This window comes from Manduca sexta, chromosome 27 (assembly GCF_014839805.1).
Source record: "Manduca sexta isolate Smith_Timp_Sample1 chromosome 27, JHU_Msex_v1.0, whole genome shotgun sequence".
Taxonomy (NCBI): domain Eukaryota; kingdom Metazoa; phylum Arthropoda; class Insecta; order Lepidoptera; family Sphingidae; genus Manduca; species Manduca sexta.
The window spans coordinates 8680731-8708680 of record NC_051141.1 but is presented as its reverse complement, the minus strand read 5'-3'; the positions used below and the strand labels follow the sequence as shown (position 1 = coordinate 8708680).

The 27950-nt window shown below is 33.5% G+C and overlaps 2 protein-coding genes across 8 annotated transcripts; one reads left to right on the top strand and one right to left on the bottom strand.

Annotated features, from left to right (window-relative positions):
- Window positions 1–35: 35 nt before the first annotated feature.
- LOC115442890 (facilitated trehalose transporter Tret1) lies at window positions 36–27924 on the bottom strand. The gene is made up of 14 exons (XM_030168086.2): window positions 27801–27924; window positions 12388–12496; window positions 11408–11512; window positions 7536–7738; window positions 7008–7163; window positions 6693–6776; window positions 5985–6072; window positions 5314–5444; window positions 4629–4838; window positions 3920–4003; window positions 1978–2076; window positions 1087–1232; window positions 537–657; window positions 36–311 (listed from the first exon to the last, which is right to left on the bottom strand). Exons 2-14 carry the CDS (start codon window positions 12494–12496, stop codon window positions 225–227), a joined length of 1623 nt encoding a protein of 540 aa, XP_030023946.1. The 5' UTR covers window positions 27801–27924; the 3' UTR covers window positions 36–224.
- Window positions 9084–24283, top strand: LOC115442892. Of its 7 annotated transcripts, none has more exons than XM_037444059.1 (7): window positions 9084–9228; window positions 15245–15360; window positions 15586–15725; window positions 16227–16384; window positions 17747–18005; window positions 21640–21744; window positions 23720–24283. In XM_037444059.1, exons 2-7 carry the CDS (start codon window positions 15291–15293, stop codon window positions 23888–23890), a joined length of 903 nt encoding a protein of 300 aa, XP_037299956.1. In that variant the 5' UTR covers window positions 9084–9228; window positions 15245–15290; the 3' UTR covers window positions 23891–24283. The 7 variants fall into 7 exon arrangements, with proteins under 7 accessions (XP_037299956.1, XP_037299953.1, XP_037299955.1 ...); XM_037444056.1 differs by having other exon boundaries at window positions 9085–9228; window positions 15444–15725; XM_037444058.1 differs by lacking the exon at window positions 9084–9228 and adding an exon at window positions 14375–14890.
- Window positions 27925–27950: the final 26 nt, after the last annotated feature.

Here is a 27950-nt window from a genome sequence, read left to right as displayed (position 1 = left end):
AAAATTGGTATCCAATATATAACTGTTATGTAAAATTATTTTTTGGTTTTGAGTGGTTTTTGGAGGCGGTTTAATTTTTTGTTAAAATTATTTTTATTAAGATTAGTGAAAATAAGTATCGTATATCGATAGAGGTATTCATAATTATTCGTATCACATATAGGTTGCTTAAATGATGTCTAATCCAAGACAGTCTTCATAGTTGCCGTAAGTCTTAATAGATTCTACGGCTTTAGTGCATCATCTTCAAATGCTGGATTTGTTGTACCTTGAATGTTTTCCATTTTGGTCGCGTCGTTCGGTGGTCTTTTCTGATAACAAAATTCTTATTTATTTTATAAGCTTACATAATACAATTATAAAAACTAGTCTATACGCTCTGCTAATAGTACCAGAAATGAAGAGGCACGGCAGGTTTCAAGGGCTGCTTCGAGTTTGGACGCCAATAATTATAACGGGTGCTTTAATGCTTTATTTAATTATTGTGAGTGAAGCAATCACTAGCACTAATTAAAAAAATAAGTATTTTTACAAACCTTAGAACGATACACATTATTGGTCAATTTTCTAATACCCGCAAAATGATTTTCAATGTCATTTAATTTCTTCCCTTCCGTTTCTGGCAGCATAATATAAAAGACGATACAGCCAGAAAAACTGAAAGAAAATATAATATTATATAATGAAATACAAAAAACATGGTCGATTTACGCGCCGAATTTCATCTCAATACTTTCCGGGAATACAACATTTAGTTCTAAGAAGCATCCAAACTTTATTTTTCACACACTTACGCAGAAGTAAGAAGTAAGATAAGTCTGAGAGTGACTGGGTCGCCTTCTTCGGAACGGACATTGTTCGAAGACCGGGCTTCGTTTACATAATTCGTGAAGGCAGGAGGCTGATCATAAAAACTAAGCCAAATCCTCTCTGTAATATGATTGAAAAAGGTTTATTGCGCCTACCCTTCTGAAGTCTACCCGACATTCTAGTGGGATACCTATGGGTGAAAGGTGTCACCCCGAGCGAACCCCCATTTATAGGTCCTGCTTATCTTAGTTTGAAGGGTCATTTTATAGTTCTTACCATACAATACCATAAAATCCATAAGTTCCCCAAATAAATAGGGAATCGACCATATTAATATATATTTTGTTAGTCAAAAATCCAAAAATGTATCCAACTGCACTCGCCAAGCCAGCACCGCCTGATCTTGTTTTAGAGTTAAAAATCTGAAAAGCAATATGGTTTTATTTACCATAAAATATGAACTTGGTGAAGCATAATCACATTAGCCATATTTCGAATCTAACACATGTTTCATACTACACTTTTATCTCAGTAGTGGGTACCTCAGGTTAACTCGTATATAGAATGTCTAAGACACCTATAATATGAAATGTAAAAAAATAGTTATCGCTGTCCGCATTATGAAAACTTATTCATAGGTTCTGACTCCTTGAATCGAATTTAACTGCCTAGTTCAAACATGTAGATATCGAAGGTAATTTAATTGATATTATCTATTTTTTAGCTGAACTATTTATAACCGAGATAGCAGATGTTTAAAGTGAAGAGAGGCAGAGAATACACTTTATTATAAAACTTACTGAGTAATATTTAAGAACCCGCTATTGTCGTTATTTCTCTAGTATCTTGTAATAGTAGGGATAAAGCGTCGAATTGTAATATTATTACATTGTAATATGTAATATTATACTAAAACGACGACTCTAAGACAAAAATGTGGATTGCATCGCGTTGGTTGCATGTTTTAAAGGCATTTAAGCACGTCGACTGCTCATTCAAAACGTCGTGTACACAGACCCTCTTAATAAAGGAATCGATCAGAAGCAGTAACATTCAGAAGTAGATCGAAAAAACTAGTATTAGAAATTATAGTATGAGAAAAACAATATAAGTAAATAGTAAAGTTAAATAAAATAAATAAGTATCTGTATTTATGCATTTACTTACCTCTCCAATTAGAATCCAAGGTAGCATACGTATACCGGTGTGTGAAATTAAAGCCAAGAGCATTAGCAATGTCATTGGGATCCAAGAATAAGGATTTTTCTGAAAGCGATTCCAATAAAATAATTTAAATGATGAATCTCTCTTTGAATGTCTCTATATTAGAAGAGGCAATAATATATCTTTTTCCGAACACGCAAATACATTATATAATCTGATGTCTATTTATGGGTATAGACCTACAAGTCTTTATTTTAATAGTGTTTTGCATATTTTAGTATATTTTTTATGAATAGTATATATTTCTGTATGTAGGTACTTAATTAATGTGTTATAAGTACCTGTTTTAAAAAAAATATTCTTAGGCACTTCGGAGTAGGTACACTATGGAAAAATCTAGTACCTACGTCGCAAAATGTTTTATGTAAAATCTGGATGTAACGGCATACTCGGCCTGAAGGGCTTTCTGCAGAAATAGCGCTACTTTATAAGTACTTACTGTACAGTGTGTTGATTTTAAGTACTGTCAGAGATCATTTCAAGCCTCCAAATTAATAATTAGTCCATTGAAAAGTTACATTTGGGGTTGCGTTTTTTAGAGGACGCAATTTTTTTTTTTTAAAGTGTAGGGGGGGTCAGTGTAAAGCTAAAACCAAGTTGTAGGGGTTGTGAAATGGTTTTTACGATGTATCTCTTAAACTATTTATCTGACAAAAAGTTATAAACATTTTTTGTTGCAAATTAAATTCTCTACAACTTTGGTTCAGTAACTTTTGTCGTAGAACTATAAATAAAAAGTTATAAGCGAAATTAAGAATTCAATGTTAAGCAATGTCCATTGCAATCATCAGAACGTGTGTTTATAAGGTTCATAATACTTTTTGTACTCTCATTACGTACAACACAAACCCACGGTTGTCGGCTTGTACGCGAATTACTTGGATCCTGAATCGCTTTGGCACAGATGAAGCAATTGTTCACAAAATCAAAGTCTGGCTCTGGAACTTCTGAAACTGACGATAAACTACTGGAGCTGTTGCTGCGACGACGAACAACATTATCGGTTCGATTGTCCACGTAATAACAATAACACGCAATATGTACAGTAAATAACTTCCGAAACAGTTCGTAAAAATTTGTGTTTTGTGAACAATCAGTCGTCGCAGCAGCAGCTCCAGTAGTTTATCGTCAGTTTCAGAAGCTCCAGAGCCAGACTTTGATTTTGTGAACAATTGCTTCATCTGTGCCAAAGCGATTCAGGATCCAAGTAATTCGCGTACAAGCCGACAACCGCGGGTTTGTGTTGTACGTAATGAGAGTACAAAAAAGTATTATGAACCTTATAAACACACGTTCTGATGACGTTGCAATGGACATTGCTTCACATTGAATTTCTTAACATTTTCGCTTATAACTTTTTTATTTATAGTTCTACGCCAAAAAGTTACTGAACCAAAGTTGTAGAGAATTTAATTTGCAACAAAATATGTTTATAACTTTTTTGTCAGATAAATAGTTTAAGAGATACATCGTAAAAACCATTTCAACCCCTATTTTCAAGATGGCGGCCGTGGGACAAGGGTGGCGACCCCACAAACTTGGTTTTAGCATTACACTGACCCCCCCCTACACTTCAAAATAATAAAATTGCGTCCTCTAAAAAACGCAAGGTAAGGCCTAAAAAATGTAACATTTCAATGGACTAAATAAGTGACAAACTACATAAATTTTATTCAGAAACTCTAGAAAACTGTTCAAATATATACATATTGTCATACTTGAATAAAAATTGGTACTTAACTGTGAAAAGAAACGTAAATTGTATTAATAAATGGTATTTTGTTTGTGCATATTTTGTGTGTATTTTGCCCTTTAAAATATGGATTTGTCATTCTGATTATGCTTATTATAAGTAATTCAATGTTTACCTGTAAGTAATTCTTACCACAATATTTTCTGTTGAGTTTTCTACCGCTGCACTGTTCGTGAAGACATCAGAATGCATTCCTGAATCATGAGCAATAGCGTTCTGTCAAAGAAACATTTTTTATAAAATATGTTACCTTACATTACGTAACTTAAATCACTAGAAATCTTAATAAGTCACCGACTCAAAAATTGATAACCAGTTTTATAGATAAAATGATGAAAAAGTGATTAGTTTTTCGTGGTTTTTGAACGCGGTATAAGTAATTTTTTGTTAAAACGTTTTATATTTCGCTTTTTGTGTTAGTAAAAAAAGTATACGTCGAGGACATCATAGTAGACATTTTAAGAGTCTTCTGATGTATCTACGAAGTAAATGGTCCAACAAGAATGAAATTGATGTGGGACCACACGCGAAGCACCAGCTTTCAAATAAAAAAAGAATCATCAAAATTGGTTCACCCAGTCGAAAGTTCCGAGCTAACAAACATAAAAAAAAGACGAGCATCTCCTCATTTTTTAGAAGTTGATTTTTCAGAATTTTTTAGAAATTATAATATATGAGTATGCTTTTCATTTATGTAATTACTACAGTTTAATTTTACTAATTACTAGTTTCAGATTTCAATTATACGCATCTTATATGGTCGTACTCCTGCTTATATACCACAGTAATTTTGGTTAATATTCTCAAACTACTACTAGTTAAATAATAGATTTATACTCACATTCCGTATATAATAGTCATAACTAGCCAGGAGAATACAACATGTACCAGCCCCTGCTGTCGAGAAAAACGTCAGTGGTCTTTTTCCTGTAAAATGTACTAACAGGACACATGTTCCAGTCCCTAGTATCTGTAGTATGCCCAAGACCAAGGTTGCATAGTACTTGTCTATAGGTGCTTCTAGCTTCTGAAATATGGATACTGCATATGTCTGCAATGTCAGAAAAGAAATTAGTTTTACTACAGGTACATTGCAAGTTGCATAACGATTCCTAGTAATTATTGTTATTAGTATAGATCCAGATGTCATTAGTTGAGTTTAAAAATAAATTGATTGCACTTTGCGAACACTGGTCCCCTCTTGTCCGATTAACCATGACAATAACCATTTTCACTTCACTTTTCATGCATTTAGGGAGGATGTACTAACGGAACCCCACATTCTTGCAGAAACATGAAGCGTTGATTTAATGTGGCGTTGCGTACGTCTCTTCTTCTGTCTTCTCTAATCTCTATTACTTTTCGTTAAGCACGACAGCGCATCCGTGATTAATCTGACATGTTTATGGGCGGTGGATATATCTTATAACGGCAATTTACTAGCTCCTTTGCCGGTTTATACTAGAAAAACGACAGATAGAAGTTCCGTCGTAATAATTATAATAGCAAAAATAATTACTACGAACTTGCAGAGTAGTCATTCCGCTGAAGTGCCCCACAAAGAAACCGTAGGAGATGAGGAAAAACGGTATCAGGAAACTTCTTTTAAGATAATGCGATATTTTCTCCCTCAACGGCTCCTCTACGTCGACAGATCCTTCATGTGAAAATATTTCAAAATTTATATTTATTCAGATACAAATTATCCCAAGGTATGTTTGGTTTATAATACTCATCAGAAGTATGGTTAAATCTAAACGTTTCTAACGTACCTACTTGAAAACTATGAGGTTCGATTCGATTGAGTCGGCGTCGCTCTGTGAATGTTTTAGGTTCGGAAATCGTTCCTACTACAGTACCTAACACCAACGAGTGAAACATAGGTAAAATTTGTGAGGTAAGCTTGCATGTTAATCATTTGTTGATAACGGTTACCTAACCGTAACAGGTAGGTACCTACCTACCTGCTTACTTACTTACTTACTGGTAAGCTTGCTTAGTATTCCACGTGAAAAAAAAATCTCTATTCTCGATTTTAAAACAAACTTCTGTCATAAAACGAAAATAAACTTGATTAGCCCTCAAGGTACTTATGTATCTATTAGTTGCGCCTCTATTGGGAGATAATGACGTAAAAATACTGTAGCTATACGTATATTTTGCTATCTAAATCTAATGCAATATTTACGAAATTCACCTTTTTCCTTCTGATACACAGATTGGATATCTTTCAATTCTTGTTCAACTGCCTGAGGGGTGGTCCAGCCGCGCAACCACTGCAAGCTCTAGAATAAATGATTAATCTTCATATTAATACGAATAAAAATGTAACTGCAACTCTTAAATTTCAAAAGTAAAGTTTTGGCTGTATGTTTATGCCTGTTCAATCATGCTGCTTACCACTAAACCGATCTAGATGCAATTTTGTGTGGAATAAGTTCTAACCACGAGAAACGACATAATTAGGTAGGCCCTTTTATCCTGAAAACCCTTATTAACGCGGGCTAAACCACGGCCTGACGAATGAATTATAATAAGCCTTAATTACATTCAATAAACATGATCCTACTAATGTTATAAATGCGAAAGTTAGTGAGGATGAATATATGGATGTATGTTCGTTCCTCTTTCACAAAAAAACTACTGAACTGATTTGGGTTAAACTTTACAGAAACATTGGTTTAACATTAAAATAATAAGTACATAGGCCACAATTATTAATGATTTTGTATAATTTGGTTATAATTCATAACTTAAGACTTAACTTATAATTAACTCATATTCGTTATAAATCAAGTAAGTCGAAAAATATAATATATCCCGGAAAACTCCTTCACGCGGGCGAAGCCGCCACCAATAGCTAGATTTATTATATCGAGATGTTTTAAGAATAATGGTAACAGACCTTTCTAGCCTCATCGTGACGCTTCCTAGATACCAACCAGTGCGGGGATTCCGGAACGAAACACAATGCGATAACTGCTGATATCTGAAAAATATTAAGACGACTGAAAATTTATAAAAAATAAATGTTTACGAAACATAAAAACAGTAAGTACCGAACCTATCTAAAGAAATGAAAAGATTAGACAATTATAACTTGGGATGAAACAAATTTTTGCACCTAGTTTTATATTGCATGTAGGTATAATTTGTCTTGTTTTTTTTTAACCATTTTACTTTTATTCACACTCTTTTACGTTACTGATATTATACGTACCGTGAATATAATATTGACTAATGCCACCGTCCGCCAGTACAGATATAAGCCGAAAAGGAACTGCGTAAATACTCCTAGAATAATACACATCGAGCTAGTGGCAGTGAGCGTTCCACGCAAATGAGGCTGTGTTATTTCTGCTACATACGTTAATACCTGTAGAATACCAAATATAAAATAATAATTTCAGCAACATGCGAGAAAAAAATAGTCATTGCGTTTAAAAGATCTCTATGGTTTAACTACGGGTTGCTCCGGTTTGGTGCTTCTACTGTTAGAGGGATATTATCATCGTCATTCACAGCTTGTAGGGTAAGGTCCCTTTCCTGAGTATAGGTTTCTCTTAAAGTATGACACTTCTTCCCTGTTCGTGCCAATCGCATCCAAGCTCAACCGCGATCTTTACCAAAAAATGATTCACTAAGCAACGCTTGCTGAAACATACTCAGGGGAAAGAGAAATGGCCTGGGCAAGGCAGGTGATGTAATAAAATCGTAAAAATCTAGATACAATAAAAAAATACATTACTGGTGCTTCAAGCAGTCCTCCAGCCAGCCCGTTCAAAATAAGTGCTCCGTAGAGGTAACCCGTTTTATTCGAAAAGTGGAAGATTAACCAAGCTATGAAGAAGGGCACATTCACCATCTGCATAGCTCTTCGGCGACCGATTGGCGACGTTACTATGCCCGAAAGTGCACAACCTAATGGCACCGCAATAAGATTGATTGAACCTACAAACATATTATAGTCAAATAGGTAAGTAGTAGGTACCGTAACACCTGGCAACTTAACCAATGGTTAGTATCTTTACAAATGGTAATGTTCTTTTGCAACATTACGATTATCGTAGACAAAGTGCCATGATACTGACATTAATAGAAATTTTAATAATTATTTGACCACGCTTTGCTCAGTTTTGTTTACTTATTACGTCAGTGTTAGGCATTTACGTATCTTCATGTTTAAAGGGTCTAAAACTTTCACAATTTTTTATAGTCATAGTGAATGCAGGCGTGTACATTGAACTTGTTGTCAATGATCGGCAACATTAATGATACATTGAAAACGTTGTAGTTTCATTATATCTCTTCAAAAATCGCTTAGTAAAGGTACCATACGTAAATGGTGGAGGTAGAATATTACTTTTATTCGCCCGGATACGACCACCGTACACAAGGTGTTAAAACCCGCCATAGTGACCCACGTAAGTGTGTCGCATTCACGGATCATCCTGTGTATATCTGGTTTCAATAAGTAATAAGTAGTAAGAATCTACTTAAAAGTACGATAGAATCTTTACAAATGTAAAATGAGACATTTGCCCGTTAGATATCAGAGATTTTATTTGGCATGTACTTATGTACTTACGTAAAAGAAAACTTTAAACTGGATGAATCGTCATATAGTTTGATTTTCTAATAAAATTATAGTTTTATAAGTTTTTTTCGTTTAAATTAAAAATCAGTCATGTATTATTTTTTGACAACCCTAGTTCAAAATGGTTATATACTCAAGTAATTTGTATGATAAAATAAAAAAGTGATGATAATATTATTTACTAATTTTACCTATAAATGCAACTGCTTATAATACTGTTTATAACACTAAAGGGTAAGGCTCATATTTTTAGCGCATTTTGTAAAATGTTTGTGTCCGAAGAGTTAGACTCCAAAAAAAAAATAAAAAAAATATAATAAATCTACTTTTTATAAAAATGAAATATAGTACGTACAATTTTTTATTATGTCAAATTTTTTCATAAACATATTTCTAGTATTTATTTTTCCACATTAAAATAAAAAATGTTCGACTTTTTCATTCCATACATTTTGTTGGTGTCCGCATACGCCCACTCCACACAAATCATTATACATATAATTTTTTATCATTATGACTTTTTATTTTTCGTATATATCTTGTTCTATAGGATATTAACTACGAAAAAAAACGACAACAACTACAATTAATCACCCCGTATTGTTTATATTAACAACTTAAGAGGTGTCCCAAATTTTATTCTCTTGTAACACGTCAGTTGTGTAACGCGATATTTCCAATGGATATTTCCTGGTCTTGTTTATAATCTACCATAAAGAATTAATTTATTTGAAGTGACAATACTAGCTCATCGTACTTGACACATTCCTGAACAATTCCGCCATCTTTTTTTCGTGTTAGTTGGAAGAACGTGTTGTAGCAGACTGTTTGTCGTTAAGAAAAGGTAAGATTTATTCCTTGGAATTATCATTAATTAAATAGTTGTCCTGATTTTTTGTTTTAAATCATACACAACAATCATTTCTTTGTTGAACTATGACAGTTTTTGAAGGCTATATTTATTACTTTACATGTTATGATTTTTTTAGGTTAGTTCCTGTTGTAAATTACATCCGTTGTGCGACGTATTACAACGGAAATTATAAAGGAAAGTGTGGAATGTAATATTTAAGAACAATTAAATTTTTGATCACTACACAAACTGTATTTATTTTTCCACAACATTTATAAAACATAATTTAAAAATAAGTCAGCTGAATCTGAAAATAAACAACTTAAGGCGATACCTCAAGGTCCATTTTCATACATTTTGTTTCACCTTTAATCTGGGTAACTAAACAAGTATTGGCAAGTAAAGAATTTAAATTCACGTCTAGTTAGTGATTAGTTCTCGCAGTTGAAAGAAAAACGTAAAATAATTAATAATCATGGATATTTCTGCCTTTAAAATTTCGTCATATTAAATTTTAAAGGCCGAAATATCCATGATTATTAATTATTTTTACGTTTTTTTCAACTGCGAGAACTAATCACTAACTAGACGTGAATTTAAATTCTTTACTTGCTAATACTTGTTTAGTTACCCAGATTAAAGGTGAAACAAAATGTATGAAAATGGACCTTGAGGTATCGCCTTAATAATACGTCATATATAATAAAAAATATATACAAAAACTCATGTTTTTAATTTAATATTATTATTTATTTTATCAATTTATTACACACAAAATAATTCGAAAACTAAATATACATACTAAATACAAACATACATAAAAAATGAAAAATATATACTTACCACTCACTTATTTAAAATGCAAAATAAGCTCTGTCAGAGTTACTGTGTAAAAAGGTTTACAAATTCTGTTGTAACACATTATTTCAGTTGTGACAACTTCTGTTGTGATCTCCTGTATGCGATAGCGCTAAAAATATGAGCCTTACCCTAAATCCATACATGCTTTCTATTAAGTAGTTTTGTCATAATGTATTTTTTAAATACCTATCTACCTTGTTTCTCTAATATTTGTATTTATTATCCTTAAAAAAATGTTGCACTGATATATTTATGAAAATGGACATTAAGAATAAGCACTTCAAAGCATTATAAATATATAAATATTATAATATCAATATTTTTTATACTAAGTAAAAATTATTAAAACAATCTTATTTACTTCATAATATTATTTTTACTGTGCTCTAACTAAACTATTACCTAAGTATATCCTACTAATATTATAAATACGAAAGTTTGTAAGGATGGATGTATGCCATGTATGTATGATTGTTCCTCTTTCACGAAAAGCTACTGAACGGATTTGGATGAAACTTTACAATAATATTGGTTAAACATCTGAATAGGTTATAATTTAAAATGATTTTGTGTAATTTGGTCATAATATAACGATACATATCAAGGAAGTCGGAAAGAAATGCTATCTTGGCTTGCGCTGCCTAAATCGTTGGTTAGACAAACTTGATGTACCGTAGGATTGTTTGTCTTAAATATTTCTAATTAAAAGTGCGCGACAGCATATACCTTTTATGTAGAAGCCACTACGACCAAAATAGTGAGCGACTTCTGTCTTTCTGTATGTTATCGATTTTCTCAACATTTTTATGAAGTTTCATATGGAGATAGTTGACCCTGGGAAGGTTTATAGCCTACTTTCTATCCCGGGAAAAATATATAGCGGAACTCTTATCCCGGAAAACTCCTTCACGCGGGCGAAGCCGCAAGTAAAAGCTAGTATGTTCAACAAACATGTTTCAACTCTGGTATTTCTTAAACAGTTTCTATGATCGATGCCAATCAATAGAAACATAGTTACGTATAATTTAGTGTAGAAGTATTTACATAATAATATTAAGTAGGTAAGTATTACTTATGTTACTTTCTGCTACGTTGTACCTATTTATTTATTTTATTTATCTATACTTATATCCACAATAAGTCGTGTTGCTGATAGTGATGCGTCGTAACAAGAGGGAAGCCACTGCGAGTGTCCTCACATTATACCGCATATTTGCACGGATTATTACTTCCGTTTCCTACGCTACTTCCATGTTCAAGGCGCTATACAAACTATATGAAAATTGTAGCTGTTAAAATTTGTACTCACTTATCCACGATATTTCCGACTTTTCTAAATGCAATACTTCGCCATCTTTTGGATTTTCTACGGCAGGAATGAGAATTGTGGTGAAACCTAGTGTCATTCCATAGCCTGAAAGAATGTGAAAATATTTACTTAAATTAATGCTTACTTACTCGAAGCTCGTATCAAATAGCTGACCATAAAACGATGACGCAAATTCTTGCCTAGGGCGTATTTATGGCTGGTAGTAATTGTCCAAATATTGTCAAATACAACATTTGACAATACCTAGGTATTTATACCTACATACTTACCTATTGTAATTCGGGATATCAGTTCTCCATACCATATTTACTTAGTATTTACTATACTGCTGTGCTAAGTGCAAAAGCGGTATATCAGGAAAACCTTATTTCGAGATAATCGAAGTTGTGTACATATAGGTTTATAGTTTTGTACTTATGTAAATCTGAGATGAAGAAAATCTTTTAAGGTTTTCTTTTTAATAAGTTCTAAACAAGATACCGTTTTTTCGTAAGTTCATTGGATGGGTATTAGTTTAAGCTATCTGGTGAAATAAAAATAAAAATATTGCTTATTTTTGAGATACCGCTTTTGAGCTTAGTACTACAGCAGTATAAATAATACACCGTGTGAAGAAAAAAGGGATACAGTCGCCAGTTTTGGCGAATGTAGGTATTAAGTAAATAGAAATCACAGGGGCAACCTGGGTGGTTATTTACTTAGATAATGTCAAGCGGGAAGAACACAATTTTATTACTAAAAGCAATTCCATAATATCGATTTGTAAGACAAATAAAGATACATAGTTAAATTTCGGAAGCGTATAAATGATTCAAGCACCCATATGTATCAATTAAAAACGTACGCGGTATGTGATAACGTGTATATTGTGGTAGCTGGAGGGACTTATACTTGATATATTTTTCGATCTATAAAAGCTTTGCAAAATTTGAGTAAAAGTAAAAGTTAAAGAGCCTTACCCAATAGAAGCAAATTTTTTACGCTCACAGCGAGAAACTGAGGCAGTGCTGTCCTCAAATTCTTTTTATAGGGATAATTTTCACTAGTATATTCTTCATCGGCTGTCATCTGAAACAAAGAATTCTATTTAATTAATTCAACCAACAGCTAGTCGTTACTCGTGGCTTAAGTAGATAAGCAACAAAATATTCGGAAAATAGATTTATCTATTTTTAAGTCATTGCCTAATTTTAATTTTTGTTTAAATACTGTAGAGCAATTATTGTAGATACTTACATTGTGTTAATAACCACAGATAATGGGATCGTCTATTAATTTCTACAAAAAATAATTTAATTAATCATTTTTGGATAGGTTGATTCTAACGAATGGAGTTCCTAATTGCAGGCTTGTTTCTACCCTAAAGTTCCGGTTGTTATCAATAATTCTGCTCAAATCAAAATGCCAACAAACTCCAAACAGGCAACTTCAGGTTGATAGTAAACACACATAATATATATGTAAGTATATTACTTAACTAACACCATGGACATGCAGCCATAATGCCAGAGGAATCGTGGGACCTTTGCCAACTAGTTGGGAGGATATGAATTTCCATGTTTCGATAACTTTACCTACACACAACAGTAAAGTTCCCAGGTCTAATTTTATCTTTATTTTGTATGATTCACATATGACGGCGCGGCGTGGTCAAAGTGGCCCTCAATACCTAATATAAATAACTGCTAGTAAAGTTGTTTAACCACTAATACCTATAGATTTTTAACTTTCTTTTCTCGTCTTACTTAACATATAGTTAGGTAGGTAGGTGTACCTATATACTTAACAAGTTTGTATAATTCCAATATTGAACGAGCATAGTCCATAAATATAAAATCAAACGCTAAATCTGTTTGTAATTTTAAAATAAAGATTTTCTCTATAAGTATTTATGAAGCAAAATTTCATAACTAGACATCGGATTTTATGCATAATTCAAATGCATATTAGTCATTTTTATTGATAGTGTAAACTACAGATTAAAACGCACAGTTTAACATGTCCCGGCGGGATAGACTGTCCCGTAAATCGATCGATCTACGATTGTCGCAGATTATATCTATTATAGATTCGCATTGTTCGCATTTTTGCATACATAACGACTCGGTTTTTAATAAAATTAAATAAAAAGCGTGTTGATACTCTTTTTAATTATGATCATAATTGTAGTGATTGTCACAAATATGTTAAAGCGAATAAAAATATGTTAATACTGATTCGATCCTCGGAAAAATATAAAAAAAAATTAAAGATGTCACAAAATAATTTTGTTTCTTATTTTTTTCTAGGTAAAAAATTGTAATCCTGTATTTTTTTCCCATTTAAACCTTTGTCCCTTATAGGCTGAAAAAAAATCTGGCAACTCTAGTGTAAACATATTTCTGTAAATAAGTGTATTGGATATCCAGTAAAAAGAAAACGTAACAAGGTAACGCCATGCCGTAATCACTGTCGAAAACAGTACATAGCAATTTAAATGAAAGATTTTAACGCATTTATTAATACTGAAGAATGGATTTCTGCAGAATTAGTGCGGAGCAGTCAGTTGGCGTAGAGATTATTTTCAGTCTAGAAATAAATTATAAAACAACTTCACAAATCTGCTCTGGAAAACCTAGAAAAATAATAATTGATCATATATCTTCATAAGAATAACGATAATCATTAAAAAATAAATTACTTAAATTGTAAAATAAATTTAGTATTTTAATTGTATGTATAACGCATGCATATTTTACCCTTTTTATCTATTAAAAATATGGTATTTAATGTATTTACATGCCTATTTTGGCATTTTGATAATATAATCTGATGTCTAGTTATGACTAGTGTTGCGATATGCTGTTATAACTTCATAATACGAGTATAACTGAACATAGATTTTGTATATTTGGTTGTTATTAGACTTAGCTGGCAAGGGTAATTAGGCACTGACTCCCAAAATAAATTTAATGTGCATATAAACACAAAAATACGAATTGAAAAGATTATATTGCTTGCGTGTGGAAAGTTTATTTTTTGTTGAAATTATAGTATTTTTGGGATTCAATGTTTCTTTTTCGTTTATTTATTGATTTATTTGTTTCTTTCTAAAACTCATACAAACATCGATTCTTCATAAGCTTTCATATTTTTAGGTTAAGTATATAGGATTTCCATAAAATCCAGTGCGTACATTCTTGTTTTTTCGATCACTCCTCTTGAATTCGGGCCCGATATGGCGATAGGCTCGTCTCCGTCCCATTTTCTTCATTAATGCCATTTATTTAAAAAACCATGAGGTCTTGAATATTTTAAATATAAATCAGTTTTTTTATGGCGTAAAACGTAAAAATAATTATAAAATGAATGATGTTATTACTTCATTTGTAGACTGACGTTTTTGTCGCACCCTTATAATATTATGCCGATAATATTTAATAAATCACCTTCGTGTAATTTATCTTTTAAGTTCATGCAAAGGTAAATAAATTAATGTAATGTTTTCTTAAACACAAAACATTACTCTAGAATCTTTCTTGTATTTACAATATAACACACAAATGTTTAAAACGAAAAAAAAACATTTTCGTGAAAAGCGTTCTTCTGAGAAAACACAAAAGTGTTGACTCTCTCCTACCGTCCCTACCTAATATTTTATTATTATGTGACTTGTAGAGTGCACATTCTAAATTCTAATTTGCTGTTTTGTAACATTATATTTGCAAATGTCAGGAGGACATATGTGGACTTATAAATTACATTACAATCTGACAATGTGTCGGTCACCGCCTTTTATGTTATACTTCAGTTGGACTTTGCTTTCTACTGTCTTAGGACACGGGCTCCTGCTTCTTTATCGTCCCAGGGACATCAGCAATGAATGCGCTTTTTCACACCGGTTAAGATACGATTTATCTTTTGGAATGGGTATGTCCGACACAATAACATTGGTAAGTGTCTACATGGCTATGGCTATCTTTAAGCTAAATATTATATTTATAATATATTTTTAGAGCGGAATTATTTCCCACAGGTCTTTCGGACTTTAAGCGAAATCGACTACGAATGTTCTGTAGAAATAGCAGCTCAGTCCGACCAAGTTTTCCTTTTAGTAGTTATCAAGTTCCCGGGTAACATTGGTCCCAATTGCGCAGTAAACCAAAACGCCTTTACAGTTATAAAAAAAAATATGTGCCTCCGTCTTTGCGATTCGCTGGGTGAACGAGACGTCCACTCGCCTTACTTCGTTGTCCCAGTGAGAGGACGAATACGATTTCGTTTTTTAAGCAACAGTAGTATTAATTCAGATATTAATGTAAGTATTTAAATTTTTTGGTAATTTCATCATACATAACACATAAAATGTTGTAATAACTGCTTGGCACAAGTTAACTACCTAGATTGAACATGGTAGGGATAATGGAATAAAATACGTGCATATAAAAACGAGGAAGGTAAATAGAGAGACATCTAGGTATGCTATTTAGAATGTTATGGAACTATGCGAGCACTCTGAAGGATATCAGAAACTTGTTATTTCTGGACGATTCTACATTGATTGCTCGAGCAGCCGACTGCAGTCGATCTAAAGCGGACGGTTTAGGAGCACGAATCAGTCTACAGCACGAAAAGGAACTGAGCTTAGAGAATTTATTTATAACGTGATATAAGTATATACATAATGTAATAAATAAAGTATGCGTGCCTATTCCACTTAACTTATAATAAAATTTCACATAATATAAGATTATAATTGAATACTTAACTAGTAAAAACAGTTAAGTATTCAATTATACAGGGATTTGTTTTGTTTTAGGCTAATCTTTATCAAGTAACGGCAACATCGGCTAGACAACGCCCTAAAGAGGGTTGCTTTCGTGGTAATGAAACAATATGCACTGTCAGTGGAGGTGATTTCTGTTTTAGCAGTGGCGTTGTTTGCGACGGTATTAAAAACTGCGGTGTTTCCGACTGGTTAAGTAATTTTTCTTGGCCCCATAAGCTTATAAATAGTTCCATAGTAACATGTAGTGTAATCATCATAGCAATTTAGGTCGTAGAACAATCATCCAATCGAGCGTCGGTACGGACATACGGTTAGCCGGAAATAGAGTATATAAGCCACGCTATGAATATAGTGGACAATTTGTTGTCATATATCATTATGGAAGGTTTAAGGCTTGTTAATCGTTACGAATGATATTTCCTTAAAACAAAGGCTAAAAAAACAAAATCATGTTGTAATAAGGGGCAACCAATGTTAGCTACGAGTCTGAAAAAACTATACCGGAATAAGCCCTCTGAACGTAATGAAAAAAAAATAAAACAAAGGGAACTTAAAATGGAGCATAAAATCAAATTGAACCCAAAAACATAATAAATATCTAAGTATCAATGACGAGTCATTTTTATGTAAGTACCTCTTATTTTCACTACTATATTACCTTTACTTACGTACCTACTTATTGATTTTGATCGGTATTGAGATTTCATCAGTATAAATGTGTTCTTATTTTTTTTCCCTCGGCAAGGTGACTTCACCTATGTTATTTGTAGTTTTATGTTTTCTAATACTGTACAACTAGTATAACAGACCGGTTATATTCAATATAGCGAGAATCTTCTTCCGTCGACGCTTATCCCAATAAGTAGTTTGGAGTTGTCGTTACAATTTTAAATATCTTGCAAAATATGAACTAATTGTTCAAAATTCAAGAGGAAGCATCTAGGTTCTTACACTATAGGTACTTAAAATTTCACCTTTCTAGTAACTAAACGAGATTTATAAAAAATTGCGCATGTATGATAATTTTAATCTAAAAAATGTAAAGATCTTAAAAGTCGTTCCCCCAAACCACTTGTAAGAGGAGAAATCTTGCAAGTTTCTGGGTTTAAACAAAAAACAAAATTTGAGTCATGAATCGTTAAAAAAACATCTAGCCCTAAAGTAAATTTACAGTATGTAACACAATCAGGTAACTGTTCAATTGCAATACTTAGGTTGAAAGAGGACCTCAATGCACTACTTATTTATTTCTTTATAAACGTATAATATAAATTAGTACTTAAGTAGGTCTAAACAATTGTCTCGAAATGCTGCAACCAAATAATTTGTACTTACATAATATTATTAGATCAGATGTCTTTTGAATCTTGATAAAGTCGTTATTTAGATAGGTTTTTATATATTTTTTTAATTTAATATTCATTAGGCCCTCATTCCACAATTAGGCCCTTCCCTAAATACTGTAGAATTGTACGCTAAAAACTTAACTTGCAACTCCCGACTTCGGACTATACCAACTTAATGATTATTACTTAATAAATGATTCACAGGTTCGATGAACGCAAGTCAGAATGCAGCCTGCCTATTGAAAAATTAGGATATGCTCCGGTCATCGCTGTAGTAGCAGCCATTCTATGTGCTGTCATGGCGGCTTGCCATACTCTGCTTAGATGTCTACCACCTCTAGCCAACTCCTTCTTTATATTCAATGCTAACGAAGACAATAGACTTTGTATAGATCCAGTATTCAAGCCCCCAGATGTGACGAGTTACAATGTAGAAACAGCCAGAAAGATATCACTAATACCGGTAAACTTAACATTATAATACTTAGTGATTAGTTACTTTAAAAGTGACAGTGGCAGGGTACTGGGTACTGAATATGAGGTTAGGTAAGCATTATATTATTCGATGCGTACATCCATATTCAACAGAATAGCTATTACCAAACTCGTTTAAAAAAAACCGCTATATTGGCTTTATCCGTGATGAGACGCATTTCGAGGTCATCCACTGTATCTACATAAGTAACAAATCTACAAGTTTTAAACTTGTCCTGCAATATAAATATCTATTAAAGTCCATTCGCGTTAGGAAAATAGTGCACCGTCATCGCCCATTAGCTAAGTCCGACCCCCTCCCCACGATGCTGAGCGTGGTAGGGTTAAGATTTAATTACAATTAATTTACAAAATGAATATTTACTTACGTCACTTATTCATAAGAATAATGTGCATGATGGATTTCATGCACTTTTATTCTTCCGAATGACTTTCAAATTCATTGATTTAAAATGTTTTAAGAAATAAATTGTGTGATTTAAATCCACGGAGAGCAGACTGTTTGAAATCTATCTAAATGTGAGTATAATATAAAAGAAGATACAACGGGCTGGCTGATCGATCCCGACTGTTGGAGTTAGGGGTGTAAAGTTTAACACGAAATTTTGATGACGTAATTATACACTAAAAAGGGATTTGTGAGTTCATCCCTTAAATTAACGGAAAAACTATGTATGAAACTGATAAACTATTCTACCGTTTTTAAAACTCTCACTAATAGGAAGTTATTTATACTATTATATAAAACTGAAGAGTTTGTTTGAAAGCGCTAATCTCAGGAACTACCGGTTTGAACTGAAAAAATCTTTTTGTGTTGAATAGCCCTTTGTTTGTGGAGTGCTATAGGCTTTATATCATCACGCTATGACTAATAGGAGCGGAGCAGTAATGGCTAATCTCAGGAACTACCGGTTTGAACTGAAAAAATCTTTTTGTATTGAATAGCCCTTTGTTTGTGGATTGCTAGATGTTGTATATCATCACGCTATGACCAATAGGAGCGGATCAGTAATGGCTAATCTCAGGAACTACCGGTTTGAACTGAAAAAAATCTTTTTGTGTTGGATAGCCCTTTGTTCGTGGAATACTATAGGCTATATATCATCACGCTATGACCAATAGGAGCAGAGCAGTAATGAAACATTTTGCAAAAACGGGGAAAATTTATTAGTTTTGAGAGCTTCCGTTGCGTGCGCTGCGTAAACGGTTAAAGTTATACAATAATGATGTATTACGGGATTTTTCCTCTTAAAAAGTTCTACAAAAATATATTATAAAACAAAGTCCCCTGCTGCATCTGTTTGCCTGAACGTGTTAAACTCAAAAACTACCCAACGTATTAAGATGAAATTTGGTATGGAGACAGTTTGAGACCCTGGGAAGAACATAGGCTCCCGAGAAAATATATAGCGTGACTTTTGTAACGGAAATCTTTAGCCCGAAAAACTTTATAACGCGAGCGGTGCCACGGGCAAAAGCTAGTATTATATATATATAAAGCGACCTATACTAATCTCCACTGATTACTATAGGTCGCTTTGTATCTCGGGAAAGGCTGATAAACCGCGAGCGAAAGCTAGTATGATTCATAAAAAAATGTACATAACATTCAAATCTTTCGAAATAGTTATCTATTTCGGTATTACAAGTTTTACTTACAATGTAAGTACACAGCTCAGAGCTCTTCAGTTGGACAGATGGATCCCTATTTTCTCAATGCGAATGGATAAAATATGACAGAATAAACTTTAAAAATCCTATACTTAAAAAAAAAATCTCTATTGTAGGGATATCATACGCACAGCTAAATCGGCTTAATATCATTGACTCATACAAAAACCTACATAAAATGAATACTTAATTGTTATTTGGTAACGGTGAGTAAGATTACCGTAAGCCCAAATTCATACCTCCCTTTGCAAATTCGTATTACTTTCCTTTAAAGTAGCTAAAACATGCATGATAATATTGTGGGTGATGATAGGCAGTGGAAATCACTTCATATCAGATGAAAGATGAGCTACCAGCTTGTGCACCGATTTATATGATAAAAAAGAAAAAGAAAGTGCCTTCATAGGGATATTCATTCTATGAAAGACCGACTTATCACCAGAGTTTCATTAGAACTGCAAAATTGATTACTGATATTGGATCACCCTGAGGACAATTTAGAAATAATATATATTTTACAGGTAAATCAAAAAGCGCCTCCTTTCTTATCTTAAATCTAGAGCTACTATTGCAAAAGAAATTAGTGAGACGAATACTAACTTTTGCAAACATTCGTTGACTAATGCATGAGTAAAACTTCATGCTTCAAAACCACTGTATGTAATACAAATTAATAATAAATAATATCCTGTGGCCTTATTCGTTTCTGTTCTTTAGTTTAAATTAGCTTTTGCTCGCGGCTTCGCCCGCGAGATGGAGTTTTTTGGGATTAAAGTAACACTATATACTTTCCCGGAAAAAAAAGTACCTTCCCAGGGTCTTAAATAATCTCCATACCAAACTTCATAAAGTCTGTTCGGTAGATTTTGAGAAAACTATGACATACAGACAGACATAAAATGGGGACTACGTTTCATAATACTTATGTACTTATAGATATCAGTAGCATTACCACGCTCACATGTAAATAACCGTCAACACAATTACATTATGGCTAAAATTTGTGACGGCCGGACAGTGAGTGGCATGGACTCGGTTGTTATGTGTAGAAACCCTTACAATCGAGACGTCACCACAATGGAAAGGAATTGTAGACAATTGTGAACAGAATGTTCCTTTTGGAATCTCGTAACCGCGACGTCGCGTCGCCGCGTAACGTGACGGAAGTTCGTGGCCATAGGTGCAATACAACATGAAGTGGCCCTCCGTTATAGGTTGTACCTAGTACCTACGCATAACGTGGCCGCCAGCACCAAGCTCATCGATGCGCGGTCTAGCGGATCGTAATATATATTGATGACATAGCGTATGTAATCCGCAGAGTCCTTGCACACGGTACGTAGTACCTACGACGGTAGGTAGAGAGGACACGTGGATATATTATGCGTCCATTACACATTATTACTATCAAAATTATATAATATTTATGTATTATGGAAGTGCATAAATACAACACTGTGATGAGCTCACTCAGGACACTTACAATCAATTTCTGCTTATACAAATGACATCCGCATAAAATCTTTCACTTTCAACAACTAAATTTAAAGTATCATTAAGGTTATAGCTTAAGGTCCATTTTTCATACATTTTGTTTCTTTAATCTGGGTAACTAAACAAGTATTGACAAGTAAAGAATTTAAATTCACGTCTAGTTAGTGATTAGTTCTCGCAGTTGAAAGAAAAACGTAAAAATAATTAATATGCATGGATATTTCGGCCTTTAAAATTTCGTCGTATTAAAGGTGAAACAAAATGTATGAAAAATGGACCTTAAGCTATAACCTTCACAGTAAAACGTGCGTAAATCCGAGCATGCATCGTCCGCCAGTAAGCAAATAGATACAATATAAATTATTAGAGAATACTTAGATTAGAGTGATAACAACGTTAACAGCGTGACGCCGTCTAATCGTGTGTTATCTCCACAGGTATTTTCCAGTTCCTCCTCGTTTTCTACGTCGGATAACAATGAGACGACAACACAATGCACACAATCTGCTTATACGCAACCAACTACCGTCAAACAAGATGAGGTATATTAAATAACTATATTACAGCCCCGGATCTAGGAGGAGCAAGCCGGGGCCCGTGCCCCGGAAAAGCGGCATTTTCCAGATTTTGCTCCGCCTCGAAAAAAATTAAGATCCGGGGCAGCTATATTAAATATTCTAAGTACTTCATTAAAATTTGAGCCTTAATTAAAAGGGTAACCGCGTCCAGTAAGAAGCGGTTTTAGCAATGACTACTTATTTAAGTTACCTTGCGTAGAAAATAGTAATTTTCTACGCAACTAACTGAAATAATCATTGCTTATGTTTATATCATTTTCCCTACCGAAACATAGTATTGTTTGTCAATGGAACGTTGCCCTGCAATGTTAGTGGTTCGGTCCAAGGTTTCGGATCGTACCAATTTGTTTCAGAGATATAAATTTGTCAACAAACAGCAACTTAGGTATGACATATCCATACTAATATTATAAATACGATGGTATAGCTACTTTGCTGGCGGGCAGTTATGTCTGTCTTTATGACTGTAACATAATAACAACTAAACCTCTAAAAAGATTTGATTAAATTTGATATGGAAAAATCTTAAAGAGAAAGAAAGAATGCCTCAGATTTGTCCTAGTTTGAAGAGCGTCCAGGGGCTGTCCGGCAGGAGTTTTTAAAAATGTCAGGGGAAATCCATTTTGTTTTAAAGATATGTGTTAAATTGAAATTAAAATCTTAGTTAAAAAATCATTTATAATAACCTGCATTCAAGAAGGCACGGCAAAATAGTCGAAAATGGAACGCCCCCAGCTATGCCCCTGCGCAATACAGAAAATATTTTTTCAGAGATGTCCGGGGTAAAACCCATATTTCGCTCAAATGTCCGGGAGTTTTGCCGTTTTTATTTGGCGTCGGCAATTTAGGTGATGGCAGTCCTAGACACAGCCTGCTTTTTATATTTCTCCCAAACCGAATTCCCCATAGACGAAGGCGCGACCAGAATAATAACGTATCTAAATTAAGAAACTATAACAAAAAGTGCGTTTGAGATTAGAATAGGAATATATAGGTATATGTCCGCCAAAGGAGACATCTCAATTGTCAAATTAATTACCTTAATAAGTGGTTAGGTACGTCCTAGTGTGAGCAAATAATAATTTTAAAAGTTTTAATTGTGATATAAGATGTCTAGAGGACTTCAATTCCATTTGTTTCTACATTGTTCTACATATTTTTAGAGATAATAATCATCATCATCATCAACCACAACCGCTGATTTCACCTTCGTTTAAAATAAAACTAGCTTACACATGCTGTTATATTGGCAACACTGATATATATTATTAGATATGTCAACATTGTATTGTGCTTGCTATAATGTGTTATTAAAGAGAGACTACGTTCAAATAATTAAATATGGTTTAATTTACACCATCATTGAAGAACATAACACATGCAGGCGGGCCCGCTTAAAAGTCCTTTTCGTCTCTACAAAAACTTTAAAATCACATTTTACCCTTTTAACGAACAATGATAAGCCAATGTAGCTTTAAAGCATTATAATTAAACAAGTTATTAACTTACTTACTAAATAAAGCTTCAGCACCTATATTTTGTTAATAATTTGGATAAATAAAGTTTGAATAAAGCAAAAAAAGTTTACGCCAATTTCGGCTAGCACAAAGTAGAAGCAACGCATGCGTTCCGAGTGGAGCATTACGTACAGTCAAAAACAAAAGTAGCTAAACAAATTAAAAAATATAAAACAGTTATACACATGGACTTCAATCTAAATATATTTTTTTTCTTTATCTAAAACAACAAAGCTTTTAAGCCTATATTGGTAAAGAAAAAACGATTGTTTATAACGACACAAAAGTTTAATCGATTTAAAAAAATATATTTTTCAGCTACTTTTTGTGGCCGTCTGTGCCTGCGCTTTTGTATCAGTCACGGGATGAATGATATTATGATTTTAGTATTAAGAATAAACTAAGTATCAATATTATTTCAGCAGCGCGGCCGAAGAGTTTCACCACGAAAAAAAACTATAGTACGGACATTCACAGAACAAATCCATCAAAAAATTAGGATCGTGACTGGTCGAAAGAAAGGAGCATCAAAAGAAGATCCAGAGACAAGAAAGGTTACTGAAGAGGCTGATTGCGTAAAATCTAAAGACTAAAGCAGAATTAAAATTTACTAAACGAGTTCTACGAAAGAAAAAGGATATATAAGTATAAACATGGCAAAGTATAACATCGCACATGAGTATTTTTATCATTTTAAGGCTTAGCCTGAAACTGTTTGAGTATTAACGACCCAACACGAATCCCACGAAAAAGCGTATATATTTTTAAGTATCCCCTCATCTAAAACTAACTGAGGTCATTTCGCTCGTTTCTTGCCAAGGCTCTGTAGTCTATAGGTAGTTTAACGCTCTTACAAAAGCGCGTAACTGACATAACGGAGATTCCTAAGTATAGGAAACTAGGCCTGCAATTATTACTTACTTAAAATAACATAAAATAAATTATAATTAATCACATTCACCACCATATTATGTTATACCATAAGATGTTATGTTTTGTCACTTTTTATTATGTAATATTAATTCTTATTTTGTTTTGCCTTTTTTATATTCCTTCCAAAAATTGTATTCGATACTTTACACTTCAAGTGTAAATAACATTAATAACAAATATGCATTTTTTGCCACTGTACAAATATTTAAATTTGGATGCTGCGGACTCCTGTTAATTGGGAAAATGCTACACCATTGTTTTTATTATATTTCGTGTATCCTTCATTAATGAACCTTAAATAAATAAATAATCATAGATTACTATTCAGTAATCGAGCAATCAATCGCAGTTGCGTTGTGATAGTTGCGCGTTATGATCGCGTCTGTATAGTTGCTGATTGTAGCAATACAGAATCGTGAGCGAGGGTAGACTATCAATGCAGAGTTACCAACTCCTAAAAAAAAATAGCCCTAAAGACACGATAAAATAAATAGCCCTAAATGCAAATACCCCAAGAAAAGCCCTGTACTGTCATTGTTATTTTGGATGGTGTAGACGTAAATATAGATATGCGCGTGGATAGTGAGTGAGGTGTATTTGGAATTATTGCATTATGCTTAGTAGAAAAACTTAAACGTTTTGCGTTTTTAATCATTTTTTGTTCAGGCAAACAGTAATAGGAGAAAATATTTTGATGTCTCTAAAAATAGCCCTAAATTTTTTGGGCCCTGAAAAAAGCCTACTACACTTATTTTAGCCCTAAATTTAAGGCTAAAAGCCTTAAGTTGGCAAGCCTGTATCAACGACAGAATTGCGTTTATGTATCGCGACTGTATTACGATTTGTGACAAAACAACCCCCCCCCCCCCCACTTCTCCCGCCCCTCCTCTCCTCCCTTCTAACCACGTCTATGTTTGGGATCAAGTGTGTAATATAAACCGCTAAGTAAATACTAGCTGTAGGGGTATGGAGTACACCAATAGTTTTAACCATTTCCCCAGAATCGAAATTCCATATACGTTTTGTTTGTTTTAAAAAAATCATTATGTTGGATACAATATGTCAGGCATTGCATTTTGAAAATAAAATAACTTGAGAACTGCCTAAGTCATTATATTATCGAGGTTGGAAATTGAAATGTGTTCTGGTTAAAATAATAAAAATGTCAAAAAAATAGAGTGTCTTGAAAATTTTATTTGTAGAAAGTAGGACCTTTAGTTTTGATTCGTGTTCACGCATCATAACCATAATGCCCCTTAAGTATCATGACGTAAATATGAAACTTACCTAAGTAAGTAAATAATGTTATCTTTCTCATTAATTTTCCATTATTATTTGGAATAACCATCTAACCATCAGTGGTGAATTCTTCCTGAGAAATCAAATCCCATGCAAATAGTACTTATTAAAAAAACTAAATTTCACAGAACAATTGCTTCGTGTTGTTTTCTGATTATAATATTTTGTACATAATGTAATTATATAATGTATTTGTACAAAATAAATTTTAGGTAAGTACCTTATTCAATGGTCTCACATTATAACCTGATCCTATCCTGGTGATCCTACTAATACTCCTAATAGCATAACATAGTAAGGAATAGGAGGTATAGATGGCAATATTAGTGCGATTTGATATCGATAAACACCTTTTCACCTTATGTGGAGATTTTAATGTCGTCACTTGTTAGACGAATACTCGCAAAATAGTTAAATATAACTTTAATTTATCTTTGCGACGTACCTAATACATATTTGAGATAATTTTGACAATTCGGATACTTACTCCATTATTCAATAAATCAGTAACTTTTTGCTCTTATTTGCATTGATTTCACCATTGTTAATTGAATAAATGGTAAGTACTAAATCATCCGCCCTGTGGATTGGGGACGTTTGGAGAATACACCACGCCTGTCGTAAAAGGCGACTAATAGGGGCTATCAGAGGGTCGTCGGCGGGCGGCAGGGAGCCGTTCGCCCTTAGTGTTGTGCACATCTCACACATTGTGATGATCCCCGGGATGAACGGCAGCGTGGAAGGTAGGCCTTGTGCTACCGTTAACGTCGAGAGCGTCCTTGGGTTGCGCTGGGGCTTCTGAGAACCCTTCCTCCTCTCTCATACGATACGGGCCGCAACAGGCGGCACCGCACAGTGCTTGCCGCGAACGACGACTTAGAACACGCTAGCCATCAATAAGAATGTAAGAGTTATGTTTGTTTCGGAATTAAACCTTCAGGATTATTACTAATGAAAGTAATATCGTAGCAATATTTCAGTATTAAAAAGCACTTAAAAATTCAACAGCCCGTGCGGGCATTTTCCAATCCGTCAAACTTCAACATCAAGCCATAATTATAAAAATCTTACTTATTTAGTAAATTTAAGTAGATAAGTACAAGGCAGTAAGTACAACATTTTGAGGCCCACTGAAGCCCGTACCATAAAATCCAAAATTGGGCTATATATATAACCATATAAGTAGTTACGCCGTGAATGATGTAAGTATTTAAAATTTTCTTACGTTTAGTGCCAGACCAGCCGCAACGCCTATGTGAAACACATTAATAATAGTTATTTACCTACATACTACTCACTGTAGCTACTATGTAGGTAAATCATCCTACATAATATTTTTCATATTGACATCCGCATAAATAAAGAATGTTGTCCAATTTCGCTGGTAAGTAGGTACATATTTTGTAACACGCGCAGGGACCGTTCCATTTCATGTGTTATGGAGTTACGCCGCGACATATCAGCTTTTCTAAAACTTCTTCGCAGAAGCCAAGGAATGGGCGCCGTGCCACACTTGGTAGTCAAATTGTAAATGCTGTATGAAGTAGTAGTTGCTGTAACAGCAAGCGGAAGTCTAATGCTAATCCATTATGATAGACTCCGAATTTAACATTTACTATAGATCCAAAATTGGGTTACTAATATTTGGTAATAAAAACTAAATAGACAAAAGTTATAGGAAGATAATGGTTGAAAACACACCCACGTTTATATCATTATGTACCTATCTATCTAATATTTAAGGACTACTGAATCAGGCATTAGGAATTAAGAGAGATTTTCGGTCGCACCACAGTCAGACCCAAAACAAATATTAGGTGCCTACCTTCCTAATGGATCACACAACCATTGTTTCTGAAGGAATCAAACCCGCGGCCTCTAATCACAGTCGAACATTCTCTTTGAACATTAAATAATAAATTAATAATAAAAATACTGAGTAACCTTTATTATGAGTAGAAGTATAAAATCGCATTAGCGACATAAAGTAATTAATTCAACAACGATAGTTTCAATGTGGAGGCTACATAATATTATTTAGCTCCCTCTATGATATCGGAACAAGATAAGAAGTTTATTTTTATTATAAAATATCTACTTATAATTTATACTCAAGTAAAATACTTGTAAATAAACAGAAATCTGATGAGCTTCATATGCTTAATCAATTAGAAATAGCTTACCTCAAATCCTTTCCTGACAAAATCAACACAACTTTTATTATCCTACGAAAAAATATTTTGACACAGAAAATATTGAGCTAATACTCACTTTGCTTTATTAAAATTTGCCACTGGCACGTATGCTGTTATTCTGACAATGCCAAAAAGACACTTTGGGGCCTTCTACGACCGACTATCGCGGGCTTAACTCGGCACAAGACTGAAAGTATTCGCAGTTGATCGCGACACCCGTTACCAC

Excerpts from the sequence above, each read along its gene's own strand:
- LOC115442890 (XM_030168086.2), bottom strand. The coding sequence starts at position 12,496 with ATGACAGCCGATGAAGAATATACTAGTGAAAATTATCCCTATAAAAAG. Across the intron at positions 7,739-11,407 it reads GTCGGAAATATCGTGGATAA|GTTCAATCAATCTTATTGCG; the intron begins GTGAGTACAAAT and ends ATATGTTTGTAG. Across the intron at positions 4,839-5,313 it reads GCGGAATGACTACTCTGCAA|ACATATGCAGTATCCATATT; the intron begins GTTCGTAGTAAT and ends CTGACATTGCAG.
- LOC115442892 (XM_037444053.1), top strand. The coding sequence starts at position 15,136 with ATGTCAGGAGGACATATGTGGACTTATAAATTACATTACAATCTGACA. Across the intron at positions 15,726-16,226 it reads GTATTAATTCAGATATTAAT|GCTAATCTTTATCAAGTAAC; the intron begins GTAAGTATTTAA and ends GTTTTGTTTTAG. Across the intron at positions 18,006-21,639 it reads GAAAGATATCACTAATACCG|GTATTTTCCAGTTCCTCCTC; the intron begins GTAAACTTAACA and ends TTATCTCCACAG.